The sequence below is a fragment of the Theobroma cacao genome, chromosome 6 (genome assembly GCF_053813885.1).
Source record: "Theobroma cacao isolate CCN51 chromosome 6, ASM5381388v1, whole genome shotgun sequence".
In the NCBI taxonomy this organism is placed as follows: domain Eukaryota; kingdom Viridiplantae; phylum Streptophyta; class Magnoliopsida; order Malvales; family Malvaceae; genus Theobroma; species Theobroma cacao.
In genome coordinates, this window is record NC_142644.1 from 27,790,287 (window position 1) to 27,812,212 (window position 21,926).

Genomic DNA, 21,926 nt, shown 5'->3' on the forward strand with positions numbered 1-21,926 from the left:
TTTTCCCTATTTCACATAACAATAATGGGTTGATCTGACATGATTGCAACAAACATCTTAGCTTCATTTATCTAATCTTCCCAGTCATTTTGGAATCTCTCATTGTTTCATGGTGTCCGGTTTTCTTTCTGTTTGAACTCCCTCCTGCTTTTTGTTCTTAAACTCCCCATTATAGAATGAGGCTAGTGAGACAGAATAGGTCATTTATTTTCTTCTCCAATGCCAATTAGCATGGCCCAGCTGCTTTTGTTAAGCATTACTACAACCATACTTCAACCCTAGCCATTTTGGATGAAAATACTATGAGAAGCTGAGAATACATACAGAGTACGTAATTGTATTTAGTTTCCTAGTGCTATTTTTGGAGTTTGGTATATTTAACTTTGCACAGAGAAGGATGAGAAAGATTACTTTTGAGGTTGTATTTCTTGTTTTGCAGAAAATGACAATCTCATATAGAACCGTGGAAGCCCAACTTATCCATTAACTAACCTCTTCAAGTAATGGACTCTTTGAAACTTCACTGCCACTTCTATATTCACTCTTGGAGCTTGTATTGTCAAGATAACACTGATAGACATATGAGACAAAGCCCCATATAGCCAATACCATAGCAATTACCTTTATTGGATCCATTTTCTCATGGAAAAAGATCACAGCTAGAATTGGAATAACAGGCAAACCCAAGACACTTATGGCATTGGAGAAGAGAGAAGACACTTCGAAAATCAATCCTATAGCCCCAACAACAAAAAACTCTGAAGCTATAGCTGTCTCAATTAGGGTCATCACATAGGAAAACTTACCCAGTCTAAACTCCTCCATTTCTACTGACAAATTTTTCCATTCTCCACTGATGAAGAGCCCCACTATGGCAACAGAAGTGGCAATCAGTGACTGATATATCACCATTTCAAAGACCTTTGCATGTGTTTCTCTTTTTAGAAGCTTTTTGAAGGCAAGTTGTGTCAGAGAAAGCATCAAGCCATACCCAGCAGACGCACCAATAGTGCATATGAATCCAATTGCATACTTTCCTTTAGAGACTTCAGCGTGGCTTGCTGGATCAGTTTGAAATATCAGGAGGGTGGAGGAGATGGTTAGTAAAACTAGTGAATTGATTATAAAAGGAGTGAACTTTTGCGAATGAAGGAAAAATGAGAAGAGAGCAGTGAAGGCTAATTGGGATGCACAAATGAGGGAAAAAGTTGATACTGGAAGGTATAAGAGTCCAAAAGAATACATCAAGCTGTATGCTGCTAGGCAAATACCAAAAGAGAAATAGATTATTGCCAGTATCAAGGCAGATGGCTGCTTTGTTTGCTCATTTGTTGTGCAACTTCTAGGTGGTGAGAGGCAGTAACATGGAATGAGGATTGGGAAGCCCGCAAGTTGCGCAAGTGTAGCTACCCATATGCTCTTCCCTCCTTTGTCATAGTATAGGCGTCCCAAGAGTGTGGATGCTGACTGGCCGAAGAGTACAAAGAATGCATACATGATGATAGAGATCCACCACTTATAGTTTCTGGGTTCAGGGCTTGTTAGTTTCTTGCCATTCAGATACTGAGGTGAGTTTTCTTCCTTGACTTCTTGAACTGTTAGAAAACATTGGCATAATTGTTATTCAAGGACTCATAACTGATTTGTCAAATGACGGGTTTTTTTTTTAAAAGAAAATCTTGTATGTTCTACAAACTCTAATGAGTTGTATTACACTTTAAAATATAAATCTCTGCCATTGAGTGTTCCTGCTTAGCTTAAAAGTTAAGAACCATGGTTTGATATGCATACGTGTTGAATGCAAAGTGAATGCATCTGAACTGGGAACCTGGGAAGTGTAAAAAGCAGTTAGCTATCAGAATAAATTTGTTGGAAGCCGGGTGGGGGGGTTGGAGAGTGCAAGGTCTTTGAGGTTTTAATTTGGTTGACAACTCTTGATTGTTGCCTTTGCCTTTTGTTTTTGAAAAAAAGGGCCATGAACAACTTTTTATGATATGAGAATTATGGTTTAACTTTCATGGTTAAATAATGAATAAGAAAATGGTTTTATTTGTGTGATTGTCCAAATTAATATTAGTATTTTTTGGGTAAATTTTATTTACCCTTTCTGTGATTTAAACTTTTTCTATATAATATCTTGTGATTATTTTGCCCCCAATTAGCATCTTGTGGATATTTTTTTTCAATAATATAGTAGCATATGGATAATATATGTTTTCACAAGGGTTGAGCCGTTACTTTTACCTTATCAAAGTATCAAAATACTCTTAATTCAAAGTTAGTCTATATGATTGTTTTGTAATTTAATAGAGCAAAATTAGTGGCATAACTTTTTGTGAGAGCCGAAATTATTTATAGTGTTAATTGAGAAAAGAATCACAAGCTACTAATTGAAAAAAAAAAATACCGTATTATATGGGAAAAGTTTAAATTATAAAGGGTATAGGTGAAGTTTATTGTATATTTTTTTCAGTCTTTGTTAATTTTCAGACAAATATGATTTTGTTTCTATCATTTTTTTTTTTGTGAAAAATTTGGAAAACATAAAAATAAATTGTAAAAGGTAAGTAATAAAAGTTGCAATCAAATGAAATTTTAGTTAACGTTGTCGCATTATCTCTTCAAGAAGATCTATAACAGTACGAGTCAAAGGTGAGGGAAGAAATAAAGAGTTTAAGGTAAGTGAGAATTTCCTCGATGATGCGAAAATTATTGTCTGTTTTCTTTAAGCTTAAAATCGGGAGTTTAGCTGATGAGAGGTAAACGGTGACTGAGCTCGTTGATAGCTTTACTCCATTTTAGCGACTTAAAGATGGGCAAAAAGAGAACTAAATTGGCTAAGTCGCTACAATTTGACACAGAAATAGACAAAAAAAAAAAAAGTCTTGTTCAAGAATTTTATAATGTCGATCTCTTCATTCAGGAGTTTTTGTGGATGAAAGAGAAGATAAAAGCTAATTATAAAATGGTTTTTGTAGTTTGCTTCCCTAATCTTTACATGAGTCGAGTTAGCTGACTTACCAATGATGTGGAGTTGCAGTTCTTGGGGTTTTCCCATATCAAAGACGAAGAAATTCCAAAAGCAGCCAGCCAGCCAGCCAGGGAGGAAGGAGAGAGAGGGAGGGAGGGAGACAGAGAGAGAGAGAGTTTATACCAAAGAAAAATGTAAATATATATGCCACCTAACTGTGGATAATGGCTATGCAAGTAGTCTCATTGCCCAGAAAGAAAAGAATCCTTCCATTCCATGCATACGAAGTACGATTGTCTGTAACAACAAATCATTAATTGGATGATGATGATGATGGGCGATGTGTGCGGAAATGAATCATGTGCATCTTTGGATTTGATTGGTCTGCGGGTGAGTGAGAGAGACGTGAAAAGTTTGCATGAATGACATTCAATTTTGAAGGTTATGGCTGTCCCAGGCATGACATTGTCGAGGTCGATTAGTCTGCAATCAGTAATTATTCCATCATTTGCAATATTTACATCTTCACGAAAACATGAAAACCATATGCCTCATCATAGGCATCAGTCAAGATCATGCAATTAGTGCCTGATTTGACCATTTTATTTTATTTTGGAACGTCACCATTATTTTCTTTGCTACATCTTTGATGCGCCGTAAAGCTCACTTCTTCAACCAGAGGAAGCTTTTAGAGCTTCAATCATTTATGTTTTTGAGTTAACTCTTACAGCGCGTTTGGTTGGGGAATAGCACTCTATTCTCATGCTATTTCATTTCCCTTGTTTGGTTGTCAAACAAGTAGGCGGAATAGGTATTCCGGAGGAATAGGACTTTGGGGTGAGAATGGCTAATACCCGCCCCCTCTCGGTGTTATCTATTTCGTGACCGAGAGAATAAGTTTAAATTGTAATTTGACTAAAATATCCTCAACTGTTTAATAAAATCACCATTTTATCCCTATAAAAAGTAAATTTTTTTCTCTCTTCCTCCTTCCTCCTTCCTCCATCTTCCTCAGCAGTTTCAACCTTTCCTCGAAAAGCCTATTCTCTCTCAGCCCACTGTCTTCTTCTCGTCTGTCAGTCGCCCTTCCCCCATGTTCATCTTCTCTCTCAGCTAGCCGTCCTTCCTCCGTCTTCATCTCCTCTCTCAGCTGGTCGTCTTCCTCTCTCTCAACCGTGGGTCTTCCCCTCGCTTTCACCCGTGGGTCTGCCCCTCTCTCTCAGTCGCTCTCACCCGTCTTCCCCTCTCTCTCCGCCGTCCATAGTGGAGGTAGTTGCTTCAAATCCTTCAGGCAACAACATTTCTATTTAATTGTTATGGTTTTTGTGATTAATTGTGATTGTTATTAGTAGATCTCACTCTAGGGTTTTTATTGTTAGTAGATCTGAAATATAAAATGCTGATTTTGTGTTGTGATTTTGATAAATTTTCTTTCTGAGTTGCTGAAATTTTGGGTACTTATTGTTTGAATTTTTTTGATTTGTTGATTATATATATACAAGGCCCCAAATTCATTCCCTCATTTTGAAGCTGCTGTTAAGTTGAAAGCGGCAGCTTCTTCATTCGGGTTTGTTAGGTCCATGGTTGCAAGGGAGAATTTTTGGTAAGGCAATCTGAACATGATAACCACACCAATCTGGCTAGTATCTTATGAAATGAAAAGAAAGTCTGCTGCAAGACCATATTCCAATGTTGTTTGATCAGTTTTTGGGCAATGGATGTATTATTATAGGACAGCTTCCATTTTCATTCTTCAACATGATTAATTATTATTAGTAACTTGGTGTGATGAAATAATAAAATTAAGATAAGAATATATATAGAGATTTGATAGATATCAGAGCTCAAATTAATTCCTATGTGCATAAACATAATCAAAATTGGTTGCCTTGACGAAAACTAAATTTTAATGAATCAAACGTACAATGCAAATAATAATTAAATCTTGTTTCCGCTAATCAAGCTTTTGTTATTTGCAAAATACAGTGACAAAGGAACATTATTGAATAAACTTGTTTGTAACTTGTTCATTAGAAGCTCTTTTGGCCTGTGCTTGCAAAGTTGATTATGATATCCGTTAGTTTCCTCACTTGACAAGGTATTTTCTTTTCTCATTTTGCAGTCAAATTGTCGCTAGGGAGAAGAAAGGCAAGCACTGGGTGATGCATGAACAAAAGTAATAATCTTCCTCTGCTGGTAGAGATTTTAAGTAATCTGGGTTCTCTGTAATCTCTACTTATGGTTTTAAACTATTCTGCTATTATATGGTTTAAAGTAGTTCTTTAAATCCACAAATTCAGTATGTGAGATAATGTTTTGTGTTCGGTGGTTGTAAAAGTCAAGGTGTGGTGTGGATAAGATTATGGTTTCACTGTGGTTCTTCTTCATTTTGTTTTGTGGTGTGAAGTTTTATGTTGGGGACTTTTCTGTTTTTTCTTTATGTTTGGGAATGATGCATGTATTGTCAATACAGTAAGATGTCAAAGTTTGGTGTTTTGTTTTGCCATATCTTTTGTGATAGTGTCTCTTGGCTCTCTTTCTTTCCGGAACTGATTTGTATAATGAATTTTAGCATTGTTCTTAATTAATGTACGATGTATTCCAGCTCGGAATTAAAAAGAGAAATTAAGAGATCAATCCATTGTATATGGAATTCATGAATCATGATAAGGGTTTGCTAGTGCGAGTAATAACCTAAAGCCACAATATATGAAAATGCTTTATAATATATGAAAATGATTCATAATATATGAAGAATTGGCTAAAAAAAAATCAATACACAAATTTAATTGATTATGATGGATAAAATATAATATAATTAAATTATATTTTTAAATAATTATCTATTTATAAAAATATGTGACTAAATTATAATTATTTTTAGTAATTGAGAGAAAATATAATTATGATGGATAATTATCTTTTGGGATAAATGTGTATTTAAATGATAATAAGGATAATTTTATTTTTTTATGAAAATAATTGTTAATATAGTCAAGGGTATTTCTGTTTTTTTATCACCATTCCTTTCTTATTCCAATCTTATTTTTATCAACCAAACACTGTAATAAGTCATAATAGCAATTCCTACTCTATTCCATTCACAATACCAAATAAAGTAATAACTATTCTATTCTATTCTCATTTTATTTTATTTCCACAGAATAACAATTCTATTTCATTCTTCTTTATTCCGTAAACCAAACGTGTTATTAGACTCATGGTCATCAACGTAATGCTGGTAGGCGTATGAAAGAAAGCCCCAAATAGCCAACACCATGGCGACTACCTTTATACAATCCATTCTGTCACCAAAGAAGATAACCGCTAGAATTGGAACCACAGGCAACCCGAAAGCACTTACGGCATTGCCAAATAGAGAAGAAACCTCAAAAATCAGTCCTGTGACTCCAACGGCAAAACCCTGCCATGATATAGATATCCATACTAAATTCATGACATATGATATCTTTCCAAGTTCATATTCTTCCATTTCTCCCTTTACACCTTTCCATTCTCCACTAGCAAAAAGTCCCACCAGGATTGCACTTGTTGCTACTAGTGACTGGTAGATTATCATATCCATGACTACTGCAAATGTATCCCTTTGTATAAGCTTCCGAAAGCAGAGCTGAGTTAAAGAGAGCACGAATCCGTTCCCAGCAGATGCACCAACAGTGCATATGAATCCGATCACATACTGTCCTCTTGAGACTCCCCGGGGAGTTGAAGAGGCATCGTGAGACGCAAGGAGGATGGAGGAGATGGTGAGAAGGATCAGAGAATTGACTATGAAAGGAGTGAAATTTTGGGGATTGAGGAAATAGGAGAATAAAGCGTTGAAAGCTAACTGGGATGCAAAAATGAGGGAATATGTAGACACAGGAAGGTACCGCAATCCGGTCGAGTAAAGAAAGCAGTATGCTGCTACAAGTAGGCCAAGGGACATATAAACTGATACAAGAATCATGGTGGGTGGTTTTCTTGTGTTAGGACTGGTTGCGGTTGAATTTTTGAGTGGTGAGAAGCAATAGTAAAGAATGAGAACTGGGAAGCCTACCGGTTGCATTAGTGTTGCCATCCATTGGCTCTTTCCTCCTTTGTCAAAGTACAGCCTTCCCAACATTGTACCAACTGCCTGGCCAGAAAGCACAAAGAGTACATACAAAGCTATCCGTAGCCATTGCTTAACAGTTTTTAGATCTAGGCGCTATTGATTGATTTGAAACCGTCGTATGTTCCTTCGGTTTCTCTTCTTCAGTCTCCTGAACTGGTAAAAAAACAAAGGATCGACTTAGCTAGGGAGCATCAATCAACGTTTCTGATGAACTTGGTTTTCCTTAAAACAATTGACTCGATGATATATTATACGATTGTTTCTCTTTTCAGCTACCAAGTCTTTACTTTGCAAAGCAGAGAGATTAGCAAGCCTGTTGAATATTTTGAAGCATAATAAGAAATCATAACTCAGAAAAGGGAAAAATAGAAATTGGTTCTATTAATTCTTTTAACCGATCATCTCCCCAAATATTTATAAAGCTGGCTAACCTGTGATCATTGAGTGTTGCAGTTGCGCATTTTCTCCCATGTCAAAGACAAAGAAGTTCTTCGAAGATCAAGTCACAAGAAAAAGGACAGCAGAAGAGATGTTATAGACTCGTACTCAAATGACAACGAAACTTCTTGAACGTGAATGAAGAATCAACCCATTGGGCCTTAATCCAATTTGTTACAGTAAAATTCCTTTGGGTAAAGACGTAAAGTCGTAATTTCTTTGGCACGATCCCTTGTATGTACACCGTCCATGCAAAGCCGAAGAATGTGAGTAGAGAACAGAACAGTATCTCATTATCTTTTGGCAAGCCAACACGCCCGAAGGCATTGGTTCCCAATTCGATGCTGGCATCCCATTAATTGGGTTTTGAACAAAAAAAAAAAAAATTCCTTTTCAACCAATAAAATGGTTTTCATTAATAATCTGCTCCAGGCAGTGAGGAATTCCTTTTCAAAAAACAAAAAGTAAAACAAGAAATTGCCCCCAGGTGAGGTCCCTCTTGTCAGCTTAGCTAGTTGACATGCATATTACTATGATAATCTGAGGAAAGAGGACGCGAACATTTTCTTGTTTACTAAGTTTCTACTATTAGCATTATTAACTTATTATCGGTCATAAGACGAAGATAAAGATTCTACCAACTGCACATGCTTCGGCTTCGCTCATTCATCAGTTATGGCGTGATCTTCCTTTGTCTAGATTAATTGGTTAGATTATATTCTAACATCAGGTTTCACCTCTTTTATTCCTATCACTAATCCACCAACCAACTTTTTCATCCATACATGATATATATATATATTGTAAGATTTGGCCATAGTGATTCATTTTGTTACTGGAAGAGAATCTGAGGAAAACCCAAAATTTCATTCTATTCCTAGACTATTTACCGGCCAGTCATGTTAATCATGCTTCTCATTTTCCCTTTTCCATGCATCCTCTTTTCCCTTGAACTGCTCTACCTTTATCAATTCCATGTTCTTTTAGTAGAGCATTCGAGCATATATATATATGACTAAAGAATGTGTTGTAACAGATTTATGCATGGCTTTGAAAACTTCCTTTTCTGTTAGCATCCAGGAAGAGAGAATCTTGACCATTCAAAAAGAAAAGAAAAGATTATTACACAAAGTAGATCATTACCTCACCGGTAACTTGCTAAGTGGAAGTTGAAAGGAATATGAAAGAGAGAGTAATTATCCACAAAGGATTTATGCTTTTTTTTACACATTTGGAAAGTGGTATGAATCAGGTAACAGGCGACGCTTCTTAAAAAGAAATGAAGCATGACACTTTAGTACATATTCTACTTGAAGGCTATGGCAGATGCAATTGCTGTAAGCCCCTCTGCAATATTGTGAATCGAGCATTCAAGCTTTCTAACAGCTGGGAATTGTAAGTCTAAGCTCCGATCTCCATCACAATCATTGATGAACCGATCAAGGATAAATTAATTTGATACGAATTTGTCTTCCGAGCTATAACCTTTCATAAACTGGCAACTAGAAGAAACTTATTGGTAGAAAGCTGGTCTTAAGCTTGATTACCCTCTCCAGGAGAGAGATCTTCAGAAATGTCACTGCCTATTCTGTTTTCAATCTTCAGCTTTCGGTGGTCCAGATAGTGCTGATAAACATAGGAAATGAAGCCCCAGATAGCCAGCACCATGGACATTCCCTTTATTCCGTCCATTTTATCATGGAAAATGAAGACAGCAATTACTGGAACAATAGGCAAACCAACTGTCCTTATGGAAATGCTGTAAAGGGAAGACACGTCAAAAATTAATCCTACAGTACCAATAGCAAAAACCTGCCAACCTATAGCAGTCCAAAGCAAAGTCATGACATAGGAAACCTTCCCCAGTGCATATTCCTCCATATCTCTCTTCAATCCCTTCCAATCCCCGCTAGCAAATAATCCCAACACTATCGCGGATGACGCAACCATTGATTGATATACTATAATATCGAGGACAACTTTAAATGTTTGCCTCTTTAGTACCTTTCAATAAGCGAGCTGGTCTGACGCAAGCAACAAACCGTAAATTGCAGCTCCACAAATGCTGCATATGAACCCGGCTGCATACTCTCCTTTAGAGACTCCAGCAGGCTTTTCAGAGTTATTATTTACTACCAAGAGAACAGATGAACTAGTAAGGAGAACTAGAGAATTGATGATGAATGGAGTGAACTTTTGTGAATTCAGGAAATAAGAGAAGAAAGCATTAAAGGCCAACTGGGATGCTGTAATGAGAGTAACTGTAGAGACAGGAAGGTACTGTAAGCCGACTGAATAAAGATAGCAGCTTCCAGCTGAAAGTAGCCCGAGGGGTACATAGACCAATATTCCCAACTTCAGGAAGGATGGTGGATTTGGGTCGATAATGTTATTTGCAGTGCGAGTCTTGCGTAGAAGAAAGCAGTAGCAAGGGAGCAGAATGGGGAAACCTCCAAGTTGGGCAAGTGTCGCCATCCATTTGCTGCTTCCACCTTTCTCAAAGTAAAGTCTTCCGAGAACTAGAGCTACCGACTGGCCGCAGAGGAGAAAGATTGTATAGACAACTATCAGGAGCCACCTTTTGTAGTTCCTAGATGGAGATCTTCTTATGTGGTTGCTAGCATTTGTTTGCTCGGTTGGATTTTCTTTAGCTTCTTGATCTGGCAAATGTAAAACCATTGTTTAGTTCAATGAATAACAGACACATGCTGTTTACAAATTGCTTCTTTTTCCTTTCCTTTTCCCTTTCCCCTCGAAACCATACCCCCGCTAATAATGCTTCTAAACTCCATAGGATTTTGTCAAAAGCATAAAATATGAACAATTCTACAAAACAAATGTATAGGGTGCCATCTGATCATATGAATGATAAATTCCATATATACAGAAACAAACTTGGAGTTGTTTGGAAGAAGACATGTTTCAAGGTAGCTGAAGATTTAATCTTACTATTGCAGTAGGACAATATTTGGTAAAGGAAAACTACAAATCTTAGTCGTAATATATTCACTCAATGTCTGCAATTATACATCTCAGTCAGTTGCACATTTTTCTTGGGAAAGAAAAGAGCAGAGAAACATGTTATTGACTTTCTGTCATGCTTCTAGGAGAATGTTTCAGTAAGCATTCTAGAAAACCGCCTTACCTGTGATATCGAGTTGTATCTGATGAATTTCTGCCATGTCTAGCTATCAAGCCCAGGATACAAAGATCAGCGAAGGATTTGCAGTCAGAAATAAAATCAGGCACATGTATTTAAATAGTAGTCTAGCTCTGCCTAATCACATTGCTGGTACTTGTGCCCTTCGCCCTTAGACCAACTGCTACGCTTTCTTGTTGCATGCACCTTAGTTTTTCCTTTTAATAAAAGAAAATAAAAGAGAAGTACAACTATTCTAACTTGAACCTATGCCATCGAATTGAATTTAATAATCATTTTCTCAGAAAAAAAAAAACAAAAGAAATTAGATAAGCATATTCCTCATAATTAATCATATGCTAATGAGTATGAAAGGGTACTAAATTTGTCTATTTAACAGAAGTATTTTTTATTGATGAATATGGAGATGCAACTTTTAAGTAAGTAACAATTAGTAGAACTTTCATTATCTCAAACAAAATATACATATATAATTAAACTATATTATTTTTCGTCAAAATATATCCCGTCATTTTTTTGGTTTTATTCGTACTTATCATTTGAATGTTGCGAATCATTTTGGTTAGGTAGGATTTTTTTATTATTATTATTGAATTCAGTTTCATGAGAACAATTACAAGAATTTTAAATTCTCTAAATAGGTCATAGAAATTATAAAGACTGTTTTGACAAATTGAATGTTTCATAAATATTTTTGGAGAGGTTAATATATGATGATTTTAAAATTTTACATGAGAAGTAACCAAAGATAATTATAAAAATAATAATATTATATATATTAAGGTTTATATATATAATAATAATAAATTAAAAATTAAATGATAAAACGACAATCACCACACGCCACTCCCTTAGTTCCGCCTTAATAATTACTTAAGGCTACTGGACAAAATGGGGAGTGGATAAAGAAAACATGTTTATAGGAAAGTGCTGATTTTCCACCTGCTCAGCTTAATGTTTGCTGAAGCAAAGAGGTGGCTCGGTGTTAAATTGTTGTTTGCTATGCTTACTAATATGTTAAGCCTCATGGCTTAGCAATCGTGGCTTGTTTTAAAGCTTGAGCTTTTTTAATGCAATCATGGCTTAGCAAACAAATATATTTAATTAAAACGCAAAATAGGATGAATAATGTAATAATATATATTGGTTATCAACTTCATCATCTATTAGGTGGAAGCCATTATGGTTTTGTTCTCGCCTTGAGAAAGATTCTTTATTTTCATAGATTTTTAACAATTAGAGACTCTAATAACACTTTGAAAAGTATTGTTACGACTTTTCTATATTAAAAAAAATTCTTAATATATTTTATTGGAAGAAATTTATTGATTTAAACTTAAAATCTTTTGGGAAGATCAGCAAATCTTAATATTTGACTAGTTCAATTTGTTTGATTTAAATTCGATTATACACCACACACTCAAGCACAAATTTAAATTCAATTTCGAGTGATATCAAATCTTATCTTTATTTTAATTAATATTTTAAAAGTAAAATTTTGGTCAACTTGAGAAGTGTGTTTCAATTTTTTTTTTTTTCTCTGCATAAAGGATTAATTTGCTGATTTTACTTCTAGATAGTAATGGTTATATGCTTGTCACTTGCTAAAGTCCAGTTCAAAGGAACCGGCAATTTCCCTTGTATCAAATGAACTAAATATAAGCATACATTTATACAATTCGGGGGTACTCAGCAGGGCTATGACAAATACAAGTGGTCTCTTAGCTAGCTTCTCTTCTACAAAGGTGAAGGTGATGCATGCATGTCCAAGTCACCTTAATGATCGTACATTTGCAATGTGTACCAAGCTTCCTAACAGCTGGAGATCATAAGCCTAGCTTCGATGCCCATCACAATCATCAATCAACACATCTTCCAGCGAATAGCCTAATTTGATAGTAATCCTCAACCATTTCACAGGCTAATATTGGAAACATGATAGTAGAAACTTGAAATAAGGGAACAGGATCGATCTTTTCATTCATTCATTCATTCATTCATAAAAGCTATTAAGCTAGACTCTATGTTCTGTACCCTGCAGGGCGGCTGAATGTTTGGATTACCCTCTTCTAGTTGAGCAAGCTTCACAAATTTCCACTGGTTTTCCCTTTTTCTGTCTTGGACTTGTAGTCATCAAGATAGTGCTGATAGACATAGGAAATGAAGCCCCAAATAGCCAGCACCATAGAGATTACCTTTATACCGTCCATTTTGTCGTGGAAAACAAAGACGGCAATTATTGGAACAATAGGCAAACCAAATACACTTATGGCATTGCAGAAGAGGGCAGACACCTCAAACACTAATCCCACAGCACCAATGGCTAAAACAGCCCAACATATAGCAGTCCAAAGCAAAATCATGACATAAGAAAAGTTCCCCAATTCATATTCCTTCATTTCTCTATTCAACCCTTTCCAATCTCCGCTAGCCAAAAAACCCACTAATATAGCGCTTGATGCAATGAGTGATGGAAAGATTATCATATCCATGACATCAGTAAATGCCTGCCTCTTCACAACCTTTCGAAAGGCAAGCTGCTGTAAAGCAAGAAACAGTCCAGTACCTGCAGTTCCAAAAATGGTGCATATGAACCCAGCCGCATACTGTCCGTGAGAAACTCCAGCAAGCCTTGCAGAGTTGTCTTGAAACACAAGGAGAACTGAGGAAATGGTGAGAAGAACTAGAGAATTGATGATGAAAGGAGTGAACTTTTGCGAATTAAGGAAATAGGAAAAGAAAGCATTGAAGGCCAGCTGAGATGCGGAAATGAGGGTAATTGTAGATACAGGAAGGTATTGCATGCCAACTGAATATAGAAAGCAATTTCCAGCTATAAGTAGGCCAATTGATACATACACCAAAACTAGCTTAAAGAACGATGGTTGTTTCGTTTCTGTAAGACTTGCATTGAGATCGTTGAACATTTTGCGTGTAGGCATGCAATAGAAAGGAAGGAGAATTGGGAAACCTGCAAGTTGAACAAGTGCTGCCAGCCACTTGCTATTTCCACCTTTCTCATAGTAAAGTCTTCCCAGCAGTGTACCTACTGACTGGCCGCAGAGGAGAAAGATTGTATAGAGAACTACCCGGAGCCACCGCTTGTACTTGCCAGATCGGGACACGGTTATTTCTCGGTTGGTGGCATTTACATTTACGGCTGGATTTTCTTCTTTAGCTTCTTCTTCATCAGCTGGCATATATCAAACAATTATTTACTTCTCTTAGCAACATAACAAAAACATGTAATGTTCAAAATAGCTTCTTTTTCTTCTCATTTTCTTCCAAGAAAATATTGCACTCTGCATTCATGCTTATAATTTTGTTTACGTTTTTGTCTGATATTGCAGATATTTGAAGTTACGGTAAGCATTTGATGGCATTGGCAAATTCTTTTTCTTTCATATGTTGGTGGTTCTAATAATTAGGTTTGCTAAAACATAGAGTTTAAGCCTAGCCAACTCCAGATTCTTTTAGTCAACCTGGTTGATTGGATTAATGATAAAATCCATGGATAGAAGCAAACTTGGAGTTCTTTTAGAGGAGAGACATGTTCCAACTTCCAAGGTAGTTCTAGATTTAACTTAATTACTATCTCAGTAGAAAATATTTTGTCGACGATAACATGAATCGTAGTCAGAACAAAAATGACTTGAATATAAATCAACCTTAACTTAAAACTACGACCTCTAGGTGTGCGTGCGTGTGCGGGCGCGCGCTTACTTCAGCAGGAATATACAAAAATATAATCATTACTTTCCTAAGACGTGTCAGTATAGTTGGAAGCATATATCAGCTCCATAAACAATCCCTCTAATGGGAAATTTTTATTCTCTCTCTCTCTCTCTCTCTAACTAAAAGAAAGCCAACTTCAGAGATGATTCACATAGTATACGTTGAAAGTACTTATACATAAGAAACTAAACTTCTGCAACTGAAATATCATATGAACACTGATCAGATGGCACTTTTTTCTTGGGGGTACTGTTAACTTTGAGAAGAAAAAGTGCAGAAAAACATAGTACTACTACCATACTTACACCTATCAAATGATCTTTCAATAAGAAAACGGGGAAATTAAGGTGGCTTACATATGATGGGTAGTTGTAATCGCTGAGCTTCTGCCATTTCTAGCCAAAGGCTTTTTTTTTTTTTTTGAATTTTTGGAAGAAGAAATCAGGATTATTATCCAGAACAATGAGGCAAAAAATAATACAGCAGAAGAGATATTGCAATCAAAAGGGCTGAAAAGGAAAAAAATGAACTTATGTCTGGGGATAAATGATGCCATTAATTAGTCCATGCATGTACATGTCCCATTACCGACAATATATTGACCATTGGGAGCTAGCTAGGAAAATCAAATCATTGTCCTTGCCAAATACAATGTATATCCATGGGCCGACATTTCTGAAAATGTTTTAATTTTATATTATTTATTTAGGATTTAAGGTAGTTTCATTATTTTTTTTTTTACAATTTTATAAAAAGTGAGGTCAAATACTCCAAGTAAAAGTGATTTATTAAAAAAGTAACTTATGTATTAATATTTACATACTACAAAGAAAGACAAAAAAATTTCTTTTTATAATTTATGTATTAATTTGAGTTCATAATTACAATTTAACTAATAGAAAATAGTATTATATGTCAAATAATATTTTGAAATTATGAATCTTTTTTTTATTTATTTTATACATATATTACTTGATTATTTAATTTTTATATTTAATTTTATGTGGTTTGTGGATACTTATATTTAGTTCTGATCAATGAATAAAAAATTGTCATATTGTTAGTTACTGAACCTGATAATTTACATTTGCTAGGTAAGATTATATTTTATTTAATTTCAATATTTTAATTTATGCTAATGAGTAATAATTTTTAACAAGTTTTATAATTTTAGATAAATAAGTCATAGAAAGATATTTTAAAAGAAAAAGGAAATTGTCTCACAATATTCAGATCTCAGGCAATAATAAAATTCTACTAATGATAATACTCAACAATATTCTTCTAAGCAAAATTGTGTTGAATTTGATCTAAATACTCTTTTAGTAGATCTTGAATTGAAGAAAAAAATTTCTGTGTATCATCTTAATGATACCACTTAAAAAAAACTTTGAGTCCGCCTCTGTGTACATGTCTTGATTTTTAATGAATTTTTTAAATCTAAAACCGAAAGCCCATATGTACTCCATAGGAACAAATTGCAGTTGGTAGATTTGGCAAGGGCAGGTTCGAGAATTTATTTTCTGAGATACTACTAATTATTTTATTCATACAGTGAGAGTGTGTATAAAACTAATTGTGCTTCATTATCCTACAAAGTGGGTCATTAATCTATTGCAATGATTACCTGACCTTATTATTTAATAGGGGAAGGGCTGGCCACCTTAGGCACATGAGAAAATTGGGATAATGCTGTTTTATATGCACTAATAACAATATTGTTTATTATAATTTATGTTCTTTTCATTGCTGTTAATAAACAATGTCAAGTTGATCGGTCCTTTTAAATCAGGAAAAAATAAAAGAAAAAGCCAATCAGTCGTCGGAGAGGATTGGAATTTATCCTTTAATTTGTTCTTTTGTGTGTGTTATTAATTAGACCAAGCTAGCATAAGTCGAATTAGAAATTTAAAACTACCCTTTCAAGAAATGGACGTCTTCTTTTGACTCTTGATGTAAGGGTGAACAATTGAATCTTGTGTTATTAAAGTTTTCTTTAAGGAGCAGTAGTGTTTCTAATGACAAAACGAAGCTTTCATCAACAAACCTACTACGTAATTAATTGAGGAGTAGTTTATAATAATTGGACAAGGACAGTGGCCCCCAAGGTGCTTTGATTTCGTAACAATATTATATCTTTCTGCAGCCATGGGAGACCGGAGAAGCTTTGCACATCAAACGCAAAACCAAACAGCAACGAAAATAATCAACAATGTCATGTTAATATAGTTAGAATATGATTATTTACGAGTGAATGGCACTTTGGACGCACTCTTCTGCCTTCTATGTACATCTTTAAATGATTATTAGTAAAAATTTTATGATTGGTTGAGAAAAAAAAATTAGAATATATCGTGAGGGGTGAAGAACTACAGTTAATGTTGATGTTCTAGAATTATTCATTAATAATTGAAAGCTGTTGATGGTTGTGGTCCTCTTATTTTTGGCCCGGCCAAGTTGATGGTGTGATGTTGATCATAGCGTAGCCCCTGTGACTGGTCTTTATGTTATTTCGTTTTGGCTTTTAATGAGGAGTGGCACCCAAGCTGGAAGTGCACAAAGAGTCGTGCAAATGAACAAATAATGCTACCTACTACTTCTTAATGGGTTCTATTCAAGGGAATAAGTCTTGATTGTTACGTATTCCGAAGGCTATATCCTAGCAAAATATAACAAGCTAAATTAAAGAGAGAACCCAACAATGAAAAACAAAAGAACATATAATACATTAGAAAAGAGCTTTTGTAGTTGATTATACATGATTTAATGGAGGAGTATTTGAGCAGGAAATTCTATGAAAATGTAAATTTTCCTCTCGTTGGAACTAGCTATGTAGGAATGCATGAACTCTTGCTGTGTAACTACTTTGTTGTTGACATTAAACTTTTCCGGTCTAAGACTTGCGGTCATCGAGATAGTGCTGGTAAACGTAGGAAACAAAGCCCCATATAGCCAACACCATGGCAATCGCCTTAATTCCAGTCATTGTTTCGTGGAAAAATATCACTGCCAAGACTGGGACGATGGGTAGCCCTAGAGTGCTGATGACGTTTGAGAATAGTGCAGAGACTTCGAAGATCAACCCCACGGAACCGATCGCGAAAACTTGCCATGTTATAGCAGTCCAAACTAAAACCATCACGTACGAAACTTTGCCTAGTTCAAACGCTTTCATTTCTCTATCTAAACCTTTCCACTCCCCGCTAGCAAAAAGTCCCACGAGGATTATGAGAGTTGCAACCGCTGACTGGTAGATTATCATGTCTAAGACAATCTTGAACGTTTGCTTCTTCAGAACTTTCTGGAAACAGAGTTGTGTTAGTGAAAGCATTAGTCCGTACCCAGCGGAAGCGGCAACGGTACATACAAATCCAATTGCATACTTTCGTTTAGAGACGGATGTGGATCCTGAGGAGTCGTTTTGGAACACAAGAAGGGTGGAAGAGATAGTGAGAAGAACTAGGGAGTTAATTATGAGAGGAGTGAACTTTTGGGAATTGAGGAAGAAGGAAAATAAGGCATTGAAGGCTAACTGGGAAGCACAGATGAGGGAGTAAGTGGAGACAGGGAGGTATAAAAGCCCAAGTGAATACAATAGGCAATCTGCTGCCAGGAGTATTCCGAGTGCAGCATACATAGCTGCAAGGACTAACAAAGGCGGTGACTTTATGTTTCTAGTACTGTCTTCTTTCAAAGTTTTGTATGCTGATGAAAGTAAATAGATGGGAATGAGAACCGGAAAGCCGGCCGGTTGAACAAAGGTTTCCATCCACTTGCTGTTTCCTCCTTTGTCATAGTACAGTTTTCCAAGAAGTGTAGCCACTGACTGGCCGGCGAGGCAAAAGATTGTATAAATTGCCATTTGGAGCCACCACTTATAGCTTCTATGTCGAGTGATTGTTGATGACTGGCTGCTGCCATAATTAGTCTGCTCAACCGAATTTGCGTCTGTGTGTTCCTGACCTGGTAAAGAAATACATGCTAAATTAATAGTTTCCTGCAGCTAATAGGGCTTACTATATGATAAGAGTTCACACTATAAATTACTTCCTGACTGCTTGGGATGGGAACCAAGTGTATGAACTAAACAAGTTGTGGGTTGCTACGAAGCTAAATGGCCCCAAGAATATGGAATGGTGTTGGAAACATATAGGAAACCACATTTTGGGAAACTGTTGACTAACAAGAAGGGAAATAGACAAAGTGTTGACTAACGTGAAGGGAAATAGGGTGTCGTAGAATGGAGTGCTTCAAGCTCAGGCCACCTGAAATTTAATATTGATGGTTCTGCTCAAGGCTGTCCCAGTGAAGCGGGAATCGGGGAGTTCTGAGAGATGATAATGGACTGGTCAAGGCATCTTCCCAAAGGCCACCGGAGTTGGTGATGCCGGCCCAGCGGAGATTGGAGCAACTAGAGAGGCTCTCCTGATTTTTTCAGCATCCAAGTGGGCCCAAACACATGCATTGGTTATCGAATCAGACTCTAAAAATGCGGTGAAATGAATCAACGATCCAACGGAAGCCCCAAGGAGGATGAGGAAGTGGATCTTGCACTTTGAGAGGCTCAAAGAGGGAGTTAGAGAATAGGAGATTAATCATGTTTTTAGGGAAAAAAATCAATAAGCAGACAGCTTAGCCAAAGAAGAGCTGCAGCGTCAGGTTGACTTGCTGAGTATCTTTGAGTAGATTAACCTAAAAAACCAACTCAACTATGAAAGGTCCAGATACGGGGATGAGATCATGAGATGATGTTCATGATTCTGTGCATGGGAGCTGAGGGAGCAAAACACTTTGTCTTCTGTTATTCTTGATTGCTAGAGGTATGTATATAGATCCTAAAAGGTCCATCAAGTTTCATGACTAGCACGGCCATGAAAAGTGCTCGAGTTGAGATAGGCGAGACTAGGGGGTAAGTTGCTTATCTGGGATCTTTCTCTTGGGATTGTTTTCTGCTTGTGGCATTTTCCGAGTAGGGAGAATGCTGGATTTGGCTGTGCTCAGGCCTGATTTTGATTGTGAAATGCCCATGTTCAGTCACGTCTATCTGTTTTTAAGGATGCTGGAATCTAGGACTTGTGTATAGATCTTTTTGTGTAGGGATAGAATTGAATTACCTTTGTTAGTCTCAAAATCTGAGATTTAACAGGTTTTAATCCTCTTTATACCTTTCCCAGAGATGAACGGTTGCTACCTCTGGTTTACTATTTATATGAACTTTCAGAAAAAAAGTTTTAAGTACAGAAGGACTTGAGGGAAAAGGGAAAAGTTGGTTTTGTAGGCTTCTAAATAGGAGAGAACTGTCGATTTCGGAGCAGGACTGTGACATGGTATTACTCCAGGGAGTTAGTTTCCTGCAGCTAGAATTTTCAAGTTTGGAGCAGAAATATTCGGAAAATACAAATGATTTGTAGTTCAATAAATGCATGTTTCTAAGCATGATGATCATCAATTCATATAGATCAATAATTACCATAGGAGAACATAAGGAAAAGCAATATCCACTAAATAAACAAACACTTCTCGGAGAAATTGAGGACCATTCTAATCTGAAGCTGCACTGACTTCAGAGTTCAGGGGTTTGCTTCAATTTCACCTCTTAATTGTCAATAACAAGTATATCAAATCTTTCCAATCATAGAACATGGTTTAACAATTTAAAATAGAAGAAGAAAAAAAAACATCATTGGTTTGTTTCACGCTATATATCTTGATAAGGTCCTTTTGGATATGAAGAGAGGTGGCTTACCCATGATCTCGAGTTGCACTTCCGGAGCTTCCCCCATGTCAAAGTTTCTGAGTTCAAAAAAATAAAAAAAAGGCCGTGGAAGAGAAAAAGAAAAAGTAGTCAAGACTTACAGTAAATCGAAGCACGTGGCTTTATTGGCTGTGCAGCATGAAATGGTCTGGCAAACTGCTGCCGCACTCAGTGCAAGGGGGGAAGTCGACTCCGAGTCCTAGCTCTCCCTGGGTCCAATATCATGCATTTTTCTTTCCCCACCATTCAACAGCTGAGAACCTCTGTATCTACACCGTTCTGGTAGGTGTTGATTTTATAGTTCTATCTAAACACAGAAACTACAGTAAAGAAAAACATCAATTTAACTCGACTCGTTTTGTCCTTTTTCTCTTAGCAGACTCTTTGGCTTTTAGCATTTTAATGACTGCTACATCATTCAGTGCTTGTACGAAACTGAGAAGGTATTTGGAATGAGACACCGCTTTCCTTTGCAAGAATCGTTCCATGCCATCAAGTACGTGAATCCCACGAACTTTATCTGTTCATTGGATTATTTCTCGATATGTAATTAAGAAATCTGTGCATCTAAGCATCAAGGCCACTTTTATCATGTCTATGCATCAGAAAGTACGAAAATCCATTACCAAAAAGTGTAAGAAAGTTGATAGCAGAGCAAAGTTATTATTGTGGGGTTTGCCACTTGCTTAATTATCCTAAATAAATCATCAATGTTTCCTTCATAAGAATGAAATGAAGAAATGTTGAAAGCATATCATTATTAATTATAGCAAAACTTCGTGCGAGGGTTTGCTCCAAATAATTGCAGGTATGGAGTGAAACGTTGGCAGCTGGGACCCTTGCCCCTTTTCAAAATGAACCCCAGAGAAACTCTGTGAACTCTTTTATTTGGCACTGGAAACCGATAACCACTAGACTTAGTTGGCATTCTTGTTGTGATTAAAATAAACTTTGATTTGCTGAGAAAAAAGGTGTGGGTTTAAGATCTTTGACTCTAACCCTCTAACTCCCACTGTCAGTCGGACAAAACCATCGTCCTTTCCCCCACTTGATTCCTTTCGGTTACTGGCACAAGGGGAGGTGTGCATTACTTATAGCCATATTACTAAAGATACAAATCTGAACGAAATTTGTCTCTTTCTTTCTATGAACAGGAGTTTGAGAGATGGGCATGGGGAGTTTTCAATGAGTAATTCTCAGTTTAAGAGGTTAAGCTTGACTGTTTCAATTATACTTTGGTTGGTTTCTGGTGAAAGCCACGAGGGCTCTTCTTGCATAATCAGTATCATCATTATTATTAAGACAGTTGAAACTCAGCTTCCTTCAGATTTTGGATATCTTTGCTAACAAAACCTTTTGGTGATAGTTGGGTCATGTGTACTCACTTGCCAACATCTTCTTCATGCATTTATGGCACACGTTGCTTCCTATCGTTTACACACGTTTCTTAGTTGTGTTTTTGTTGTTTTCCAAACAGCTGTCTTTATACTGACTTTGTCATAGATTAATTTTGTGGGTTATTTGCAAAAGTTTTATTCATTCGTAGACCAAATCATTGATTAAGAAAAGCATTCTTTTATATATATATATATATATATATTTAAAATTTTAAAACCACACATTTGAAGAATGACTTTAAGGTTAGATGTGGAGATAAAGATTAGAGGGAGGGACCCTTGCATTTATTTTGAGGGCCAAACCAGTTGAAAGTTTCCAGTGATTAATGCACATAAAGCAACGTATTGCAGCA

The 21,926-nt window shown here is 36.2% G+C and overlaps 4 protein-coding genes, 2 long non-coding RNA genes and 2 pseudogenes across 7 annotated transcripts; 2 read left to right on the forward strand and 6 right to left on the reverse strand.

The window, feature by feature from the left end:
- Positions 1–183: 183 nt before the first annotated feature.
- Positions 184–3,148, reverse strand: LOC18596545 (purine permease 21-like). Its single transcript, XM_007025091.3, has 2 exons — positions 3,022–3,148; positions 184–1,595 (listed from the first exon to the last, which is right to left on the reverse strand). The coding sequence occupies exons 1-2, from the start codon at positions 3,056–3,058 to the stop codon at positions 484–486; spliced, it is 1,149 nt and encodes a 382-aa protein (XP_007025153.1). The 5' UTR covers positions 3,059–3,148; the 3' UTR covers positions 184–483.
- A 530-nt stretch (positions 3,149–3,678) lies between these two features.
- Positions 3,679–5,479, forward strand: LOC148762244 (uncharacterized). The gene is made up of 2 exons (XR_016027068.1): positions 3,679–4,240; positions 5,094–5,479. It is a non-coding gene; the product is annotated as an uncharacterized LOC148762244 (long non-coding RNA).
- Positions 5,480–6,063: 584 nt separating this feature from the next.
- On the reverse strand, positions 6,064–7,582 carry LOC18596547 (putative purine permease 10 pseudogene; annotated as a pseudogene). The gene is made up of 2 exons (XR_016027067.1): positions 7,520–7,582; positions 6,064–7,241 (listed from the first exon to the last, which is right to left on the reverse strand). The product of XR_016027067.1 is annotated as a putative purine permease 10 pseudogene (transcript).
- A 1,024-nt stretch (positions 7,583–8,606) lies between these two features.
- On the reverse strand, positions 8,607–10,845 carry LOC148762245 (putative purine permease 10). The gene is made up of 2 exons (XM_088807527.1): positions 10,672–10,845; positions 8,607–10,186 (listed from the first exon to the last, which is right to left on the reverse strand). Exons 1-2 carry the CDS (start codon positions 10,706–10,708, stop codon positions 9,534–9,536), a joined length of 690 nt encoding a protein of 229 aa, XP_088663653.1. The 5' UTR covers positions 10,709–10,845; the 3' UTR covers positions 8,607–9,533.
- On the reverse strand, positions 9,060–9,476 carry LOC18596548 (purine permease 21 pseudogene; annotated as a pseudogene).
- A 1,442-nt stretch (positions 10,846–12,287) lies between the features above and the next one.
- Positions 12,288–14,948, reverse strand: LOC18596549 (putative purine permease 10). Its single transcript, XM_018122712.2, has 2 exons — positions 14,778–14,948; positions 12,288–13,879 (listed from the first exon to the last, which is right to left on the reverse strand). Exons 1-2 carry the CDS (start codon positions 14,812–14,814, stop codon positions 12,771–12,773), a joined length of 1,146 nt encoding a protein of 381 aa, XP_017978201.2. The 5' UTR covers positions 14,815–14,948; the 3' UTR covers positions 12,288–12,770.
- A 2,175-nt stretch (positions 14,949–17,123) lies between these two features.
- LOC18596550 (putative purine permease 10) lies at positions 17,124–20,563 on the reverse strand. The gene is made up of 2 exons (XM_018123984.2): positions 20,168–20,563; positions 17,124–18,384 (listed from the first exon to the last, which is right to left on the reverse strand). Exons 1-2 carry the CDS (start codon positions 20,202–20,204, stop codon positions 17,315–17,317), a joined length of 1,107 nt encoding a protein of 368 aa, XP_017979473.2. The 5' UTR covers positions 20,205–20,563; the 3' UTR covers positions 17,124–17,314.
- Positions 20,318–20,852, forward strand: LOC148762246 (uncharacterized). Its single transcript, XR_016027113.1, has 2 exons — positions 20,318–20,458; positions 20,556–20,852. It is a non-coding gene; the product is annotated as an uncharacterized LOC148762246 (long non-coding RNA).
- Positions 20,853–21,926: the final 1,074 nt, after the last annotated feature.